The 8,768-nt window shown below is 26.1% G+C and overlaps 1 protein-coding gene across 2 annotated transcripts; it reads right to left on the bottom strand.

The window, feature by feature from the left end:
- Positions 1-6,192: 6,192 nt before the first annotated feature.
- LOC111640264 lies at positions 6,193-8,138 on the bottom strand. 2 transcript variants are annotated; one of them, XM_023386263.1, is made up of 6 exons: positions 7,946-8,138; positions 7,780-7,870; positions 7,615-7,711; positions 6,804-6,924; positions 6,681-6,735; positions 6,193-6,604 (listed from the first exon to the last, which is right to left on the bottom strand). In XM_023386263.1, the coding sequence occupies exons 1-6, from the start codon at positions 7,987-7,989 to the stop codon at positions 6,524-6,526; spliced, it is 489 nt and encodes a 162-aa protein (XP_023242031.1). In that variant the 5' UTR covers positions 7,990-8,138; the 3' UTR covers positions 6,193-6,523. The 2 variants fall into 2 exon arrangements, with proteins under 2 accessions (XP_023242031.1, XP_023242030.1); XM_023386262.1 differs by having other exon boundaries at positions 6,193-6,735.
- Positions 8,139-8,768: the final 630 nt, after the last annotated feature.

Below are 8,768 nucleotides of genomic sequence, written 5' to 3'. Positions count from 1 at the left end.
CTCCTCTTTGTTGTTAGGTACACACCTCCATTTTTGTTGCTGTACAAACCGTTAACGATGCTTTAATCTTGATTATGTTAGAGAATCAACGAAAAGTTCTGCAGTTAATATGTATATTTTATAATCGGTTTTGTTCCGTTTTTTAATACGAAAAGTTTTTGCGGATTAAAAATATTTAAAAACTTATCAGTTCTAAGCTAACGGGGATATCCTCTTTCGGTGCAAAGATATATCGAATGTCAATCGATATCTCCGAAGCGCTTCCGTCAAGACAAAACATAAAAAATTTTATCTAATCAATAATTTTTCTAATTTAATTTTTTAATATATACAATTTTAGAAATGATTATTTTCTAGAAATTGTTTCGAGAAGTTTATTTCGTTCTTCAATATAGTTTTTTTTTTACATATAAGTAAAATTTTCTAATTTAAATCTACAACGATATTGATTAATGCATATTCTTATAACAGTAATACAAAATCATTTTATATTCCATTAAAAGTAATATTTGAAATAATAATTTTTAGCAAGATTTTCCGTTGTTTTACCAATAAGAACATTAAGTGTAAAATATGTACGCGCAAAAAACATACTTTTAAATAGACGAAAATAAAAAAAGGAAATGAAAAATAAGGTACATATTTTATTGAATATTTCTTACTCGATATTATCTACAAAGCAGAATATCGATGAATTCTTATATAACTCAAGATTAATTTTGTCAAGAACGTTTCCGAATAAATGTTTAACTAAAGAAATTGTTATTATAGAAAAGTTTTTCTGATATATAATTATAAATTGGGAAATACTTAATTCTTGGACGATTTTTAATCCGAAGTAATATATAAATTTTTATAATCACAAATATTTTNACAGTAGAACCTCGAAAACTCGGCCTAATGTAGACCGAAGGGTGGCCGAGTTTGTGAAAATGCCGGGTTATCGGGAATGGGGTTAATAAAAACCCATTCCCGATAAAATACTGTTTCCTCAGAAAATACTATACTGTATTTGTATGTATTGTTTACTTGAGAATACAACAGAAAATAAACTGCCCAAATACCCTTAAACAAAGGAAAAGTACGTCCTTTATGAAGGCACAGAGCCTTTACTACGCTTAAGTTACTTTTCAAATAATATTGAGTATTATCTTGCCTCGCTATACATTTACGTAACAGTTTTCGTAAATTTACTCTAAGTTTTCCATTAAATTACATCATTACAATGTCCACTTGTTGATATTCTCTTTTAAAAGTAATTTTGATAATCCTTAAAATTCTTAGTAAGATTAACTCTGTTTAATTTATTATGTTCATGCAAATTATTATTGAAAAATCTTAGTAATAAATAATTGACATTGAAATTCAATATTACATTCTTGCTCCATCTTTTGTCAGTTAAGTTATCTTGTAGCCTATATTTTATGCGTCATATAATATAGCGAGTCATTATCAAAAATGTATTAAATTTTAATAATAGTTTAAATAAAAAATATATACAAGAATTAATGTTTAGCTTTAAAATTAATTAATGAAATTTTAATTTATATTATTAAGATCTTTTCTTTTAATAAAAGTTATGATTTACGATTGTTAATATTATATCATTTAAGTTCAATCAGAAATAGAATTGCGTTTGAAATTATTAAAATAAATGTTATTGTTATAAACTATTCGATTTATAAAATGCTTTCGTATCTCAATTTAAATAATACAATTTTTATTAAAAATCGTTCATAATTTATATTAAGTTCTGTCTCATAGTGTAATTTAGGTTCTGAATTTTTTATACTGAAATCCTTGATGCGATGTACAAAACTTACGTGGATTCGTGATTGAAATTGCCAATTTAATTTTAATAAAATTTTTAAAAAGTAAGAAAATTTAATATACTGACTAAATGGACATATAATCAATCAAGCAAACCACAACACCTTAATTTAATATTTTATATATATACTGACTTTATCTAAATCAGATTTTTAGGTCTCATTTCGATTCCAAAGTTTGTCATTTAATAAAACTTGTGTCCTACAAATGTAAATATAAGAATTTAATTTATAAATTGTAAAAGTTATTAATAAATAAATAAGACATTCCAATCTATAGATGTTAACTTCATTAGATTTCAAGTCCTGTTGGCAAATTGATGTCTCTTTGGTAAATATATTTAATATATTTACCAAGTAAGGATATATCGTTTTGATACATTATTTCTAGGAATTGTTGAACTAGAAAATCAGAAGCATTACATTAATAGAAGATGAATGATTTTCATAAATAAAAAATTGACATTAAAAGACTTCTATCATAAAACTCATTAAACTTAATTACAAAGTTTAATTTTAAAAATTCTGATTTAATTTTAAATTATCAATTGAATTTTATTTCTATTTAAATTTAATTTTTCTTCCGATTTTGAAATCGTTTTCTTCTTGAAATTTTTAAAGTTTTGATCAAATCTTTCCTGAAAGTAGTTTTTTTAAAAATATTTCTATTGATGAAATAATTAAATACGAATTTTATTAATAAATGATAATACTACAGAATTTTTTGTAATTATTATTAATTAATATAAAAATTATTTTGATCTTACGATAAATATATAAAGAAATTTTAAAAATCATTTATATGCCTTTAAAAATCTTGACTGATTTTATTAATAAGCAATTTTCCATCCATAATGCATTTTATAACTTAATTTTTAGCATACGCAAGCAAAATAAGACGATTGAATATTTGTGAATATTTTATTAATTATCTTGACCTATATTATTAAATGATTTTTTCTGGAGAAATTTAAACACTTTTCTTTAGTTTTATTAAATTTTATTAGAAAGTAAACTGATATAAAATGGAAAAGTCAAGAATAACTTTCGAAGCTCAACTACTTCGAGAAAATCGATGAATGCAATATAGTAATGCATTTCGAAAATTTATTCCTCAACCGATATGGTAGAGTTAAAGCATGGGTATGATATTTATAGGATTTTAAAAGAGTTTTTCCAAAATAAATATTTTAATTAATGATGTAAACTTTTAAAATTTTAATGCAATTTTTATTTCATTATTCTAAACTTAATAAAATTTTAAATCAGCAAAATATAAATAAAACATTTTCCGTAGCGAAATATAAGTATATTATATTACAATAATATGATAATTAAACTTTTTAGAGCTTTTCTTTAGATAATTATACTTCTTTATTTTACCGAATTAAGACTTTGTTTTTAATTATTGAATCTACGTTTATTTTTAAAAATTAAATTGTTTAAAATATTATTTATCTAAACGATTTCAAATTAAAAAATGGATAAGATAATAATCATTACTAATAAATAGAAACGGATGTAGGGATCTACAGTTTCGTGATAAAAATTTTAGCCAGTTTCCATAAAATATATATGGAAAAGTTGTGAGAGCAAAAGCAGATTTCAAACATGATTTTTATAGGTTTCTTTGCCAAGTTGGTATATTGTCACTAGTAGTTATGGCAACGTTTTTATCTCATCTCCATATCACAGAACTTTTTTTAAATTGGATATATCGAACTTGACTGTTGCTTTGTTTCCAAGTTAAAAAAAAAATTGATTCGCATTAGGTTTTTAAATTAATTGTCTTGAAAATTTATTTTTAACTTATCAATATCAAAACGAATAATCATTATCGCTTTGAGGCAATATTTTAATTATTATTAGTTTATAAATTTGATAATTTAATATTAAATACAATATATAAATTTATAGAAAATAAAAAAATAAAAATAGTTTAAACAAGTTAATTAATCGATCTACAAAATCGAATTACTACTACTTTACTTCCGATTTTTCAATCAAGTATTTTTTTATTTCATTAGCCTTTTCAATGCTTAATTTTTTTCTATATTTATATTTAATATAGAAAACTTAAGCATTTAATTAAGCAATTAATAATAATAATAATAATATTATTATTATTATAGCAGTGTAGTTATAATAATTATTATTCGTTGTAGACTATTTTATTAAATTTATATTCTACCACTATATTATATTGCTAATTATTCTCCAACTAAAAACATCAATTTCTCAATTGGCACGCATTCAATAGAAGTGTCGAACAACTACCAACATAAAAGTATCATTAAAGATAGATTAAAATTTTCGCTAAAAATACTAAAAACTTACTTCGCATACTCGTTCGATTTTAATTTCTCAAACGCATCTACTTTTGAACTGTTATAAATGAAAGCAGTCTTAAAAAAAATTTCATATTTATTGCTAATTATGCAATATTTATTGTTAGAAATTGAATGTTTAATATTAAAGACAGCAAAAAAAATTCCTGATTTATTGAGAAAATATCAATTAGATCAAACAATTAAAAATAAATTAAACGTTTCTTCTCTGCTGAATGAAATATTCGCAGAAAGAATTTTCATTAAAGCTATTTATATGCAGTAAGTTTAAAAATTTATTAATTTGATATAAAATTTAAGCTAAATCATATAGTTTTAAGACGTTTAAAAATTTATTATTAGACTATTATTTTTAATATATAAAATGATAATCGATACCTAAATAATAATGCATGTTTTGCGCTCTGAGAAACTAAAATATTATTATTTATGTTTAAGCATAATGTGAATCAGTCATTCAGTAGATTATTTAGCTGCAATTTGAAAAAATTGTAAACCTATAAATTTCCACTGCGTCCGTTTGTACGTCTGCCCGTCTGTCCTTCCTTAATCTCGAGAACGGAGTTAGATATATGTAAATCTAAACTAGATATGAAAAGCTTGGGGAGAGAAAGCTCTGATTAACTATATTCAAATTTTCAATTTGGACCGTAAGTCACGTTATTTCAATTCAAAAATTTTCCCTTGCAAGGAGTTAGATAGATGACCGGCATAATTCGTTTGTTATCAGGAAAAGTATGATGTACAGAGGCAAGAAACTATTAATTTGATGTGAAGAGCATATATTTTAAATTAAAAATATGATTAAAAATTGCAGCCCGGCATTGTGACGATGTCGCAATAAATAATTTGTCGTTGATAATTAACTTATATTACTTTGAAAAATTATAATTTAATAAACTAAACTAATATACATATATTTGTTAAAAGCGTTAATAACTAAAAACAGGAACAAGCTGAAGCGAATATTTTAACTTATCGCTATTGTACTAAATATTCAAAATTAAAGCTCAAATGTCATTGTTAATAAACAAATCACTTATTAGAATTGATTAAAATATGATATGTTTTTAGGCTGAGAAACATTATACAATTAAACATGTGTCCTTATTTTGATAACTAATGATCGTGGATTCCGTACTAAGGTATTGATATTATCAATGAAAGAGATTAATAGGAATATGATCGTTTTCTACTGCCAAACAGCTATCGCAACGACGAATTATGCTAATTAAGATGTTCATCGGCTCCACAAGTAACGTATTTAATTTCTCACCAAGAAAAAAATTTATGTAGTGTCTCACATTTAAGAAACGGTAGCAGTAGTCCCAAGTTGTAATATCTCTTGGGATTTGCCTAGACCTCTTTGACACTGTCTCTTGGAATTCTTCCTATAATAGTGAAATTACTACTGGATGAATACTCATACGGACTCAGATTGGCCCGAGTCCAGTTTTTCAGAGATTCCACTTTATTAAAAATTATAAGTATGTTTAATATTTTTAAACATTATTCAATTATCTTTTTATTAACAAGTTTTTATATTTATTTTTGACAAAAAAATAGTTATTCTTTAATTCGCATATTAAAGTGTAAATTTAAATGTATGCAGAAATAGATTGATCTTGTTTAAAATCAATACGTAGAGTTCATTTAATTGATTTTTATTTTTAATTTTAAATTAGAAATGACTTTTGCACTTTATGTATAATTAGTATTCAAAATTAATGAATAATAAATTAAGTCCAGATTGATAACAGTTGAATTTGCAAATTTTAATATTTTAATTAAGTAATAAAATAAAAGAATGTTTATAATAAATGAATTTAAATAAAATGTAGCGTGAAATCTGTCTAAAACAATTCAGCAACGAGTTGCTTAACTTTTCCGGTAACATTTGGTGGCGCCATCTGTTATGATATTTTATTTTAAAACTTTTAATATTTTTAACTATTATAAAATGGCAAGAAGCTTAATTTTCAGGTAGGGATGGGTTTTCTAAAAAATTATAAATGCTGATAACGAGTAAAATCGTCATTAAATCCGACTCTACTGGAGATACACACGACTTCCATTATCTTTCGACTATGGTTTCTCTAACGGGATCCCGGCTGTTTTTTTAACCCGGGAAATATCCTGGGATATTCTTTTCATCCCGGGAAATCCAGCAAATTTCTTAAAAGTTCACTTTTTTCTTATTTTGTATTAAAGTTGAGGAAATTTAATTAAAAAACAATAGAGATAACATCTATTTAGTCCTAATTTTTATTAATTCAATTTGTTAACATGCATAATTATTATTCATTAAAAAATTTAGTTGGTACGATTTCATACAAGAGAGCCAAATTATTCAATGCAGTAACATATTAGAAAAATGGCAAAAATAATAGGTAAAATGAACTTTAAAATAAAACTTTTTGTGAAATTCTGTAAGAAATAAATGAAACTGTGTATTTTCTTTATCAAAAATTAAGTAATTTTGATTTGTTTTGATTATTCTTACAGTCAAACTACTCATAACTGTATTCTTGCTTTCTGAAATTAATGTTTTCTTTAGACTGAAAATAAATGAATATTTTAAAATGAATTTTATAATAAATAAATAGTAAATAAAAAGAGAATTTACTATTCGTCTAAACTTTCGGATGAATTGTCAAACAGTTTATTTATTTCATCTTCAGTAAGATTTTTATTATCTGTAGAAGTAAATAGGGCAGAATACTCTATGTTTTTCGAGCTTTTCCTGTCTGAAAACATTAACTAAAACATTTAATATAATACTGCTGTAAACTTGAAACACAACAGAAGTTCGTTAATTCGGCATCTAAATTACCAGAGCCGAAAATACCGGATTACCAGACGTCTTTGTATTTTCGCAAAATTCGATAAATTACATGTTATTCGAACGTTGCAGAAATTGCTACACATTTTGTACCATTGCACGCTGCTGTATACTTCCGATTTGTTTAGGCATGCTATTTATAATACAGTGCTTGACTAATATTGTGTTAAGATCACCCATTACTCTCGATCCCTCGCTCACATAGCAATCTGAACGACGGCACCCACACCTTGTGGATTGTCGTCCGGCGTCTCTAGAGTAGTGTTTCTCAACTTTTTTTTATCTTTGATCTCTTTTGAGCTTAATATTAGGACCATTCTATCCACAGGCATTGTGGGTACGGCCAGGCCCACAATGGGGCGGCAGGATAAGAGAGAGGAACTCAACATATTCAAGCTAAATCACATACGAAAAATTCCCGGAGAGTTGTTTACCCGGATTTGATTCCGGATCCCATAAAGTAGTAGGTTGTCTTTTTAACCGCCTCAACCATCCGGTCATCTTATCGGTTACATTTCAGAGGGTGCCTGACTATCAAAAATTCTGGTTATCATGTGCCAGATTAACGAACTTCTGCTGTAATTGAATAACTTACTTGGTAACAACGTGACATTTATATTTGCGCTGGAACCTTTTTTGGCAAGAATTCCTGTTTGTGGTTTGATTTTGAAGGCCGAGTCACTACATTTTATCTAAAGTTTAATGGAACTTTAAATTAAAAAACAATAAGTAAACACAATTAAGTGGAAAAAAATTATACCCTAAAGGCAAGAGCAAAAGATGTATTATTATGAATAGTAAGAGATCTTTCTTGTCTACTGGGATCGTTATGAAGACTAATATCTGCCAGACTATAAAATTGATAAAACTTAAAACTTTTTCAAAATCTTTGCACAAATTTATAAGATAAATTCTCTATTACAAACCTGAAATCCATTTTGCTTTCATTTTTAAAATGTTTTGTTGCCATATTGAAATAGTCTTACCGATAGAAATCTTGAATACGAATTTTCAAAATAAAAATACTTTTTTGATGTACAGTTTTAATGAATTGTGACAAATAATGTACAGTAATTTTTTTTGTTATCAGACAAAAATATTATTTGCAACAATAGTAATTTTTTTAATTTGCCATTATTGCTTAATACAACAAGACTTAGTTAAAATAATATTTAATAAAATATATAATAACGTCACGTGTTTTAAAACGAAATCATTGAGGCAGTTAATTAACGCGTCATCCTTAACCGCGATGATTTCATTTAAAACTAGGAAACCGAGATTCGAATCCAGGTGGGACAAAAACCTATTTTCGGGGAATGGTCTGTCCCGAAATGTTAGGTCTCATCTCGAACCACTATCACCTCCTAGATGTGTTGGCCGAACCGACGACGACGGTTATGAATAGAAAGGTTATTTTGGTGCCTACCAATAACGGATCTAGAAATCTTTAGAGGGTGCAGAAAGGAAACAATATGCAATACAAACATTTTTACTACATAAAGTGCAGTTTTACTTAGAAAATTTTCCGAGAAAGTGCTGGAAACTTGCGCCCTGTGCACCTTTTGTATACAGGGCGCAGCTACACCTCTTTCTGAACCTCTGCACCTCTAAATTTGTTCCTGGTGTTCGCAGGATGGAAAGAATCAAACATTATAAAGTACGTGATTATTTATAAAATTATTTTAAAGCGAAATATATAAATGTAATTTTAATTTAAATATTTAACATTTTAATATTGTAATTATT

Source organism: Centruroides sculpturatus, unplaced genomic scaffold (genome assembly GCF_000671375.1).
Source record: "Centruroides sculpturatus isolate CEXI.00-Female unplaced genomic scaffold, Cexi_2.0 scaffold1364, whole genome shotgun sequence".
In the NCBI taxonomy this organism is placed as follows: Eukaryota; Metazoa; Arthropoda; class Arachnida; order Scorpiones; family Buthidae; genus Centruroides; species Centruroides sculpturatus.
Note: the sequence above shows the minus strand (reverse complement) of the source record. Positions and strands in the feature narration are given on the sequence as shown.

What these genes read in the sequence shown, in the direction of transcription:
- LOC111640264 (XM_023386262.1), bottom strand. Translation starts at nt 7,989, where the DNA reads ATGGCAACAAAACATTTTAAAAATGAAAGCAAAATGGATTTCAG. An exon ending in AAATGTCACGTTGTTACCAA is followed by an intron (nt 6,925 to 7,614) that starts GTAAGTTATTCA and finishes TAATGTTTTCAG; the next exon opens with ACAGGAAAAGCTCGAAAAAC. An exon ending in TCCGAAAGTTTAGACGAATA is followed by an intron (nt 6,736 to 6,803) that starts GTAAATTCTCTT and finishes ATTTATTTTCAG; the next exon opens with TCTAAAGAAAACATTAATTT.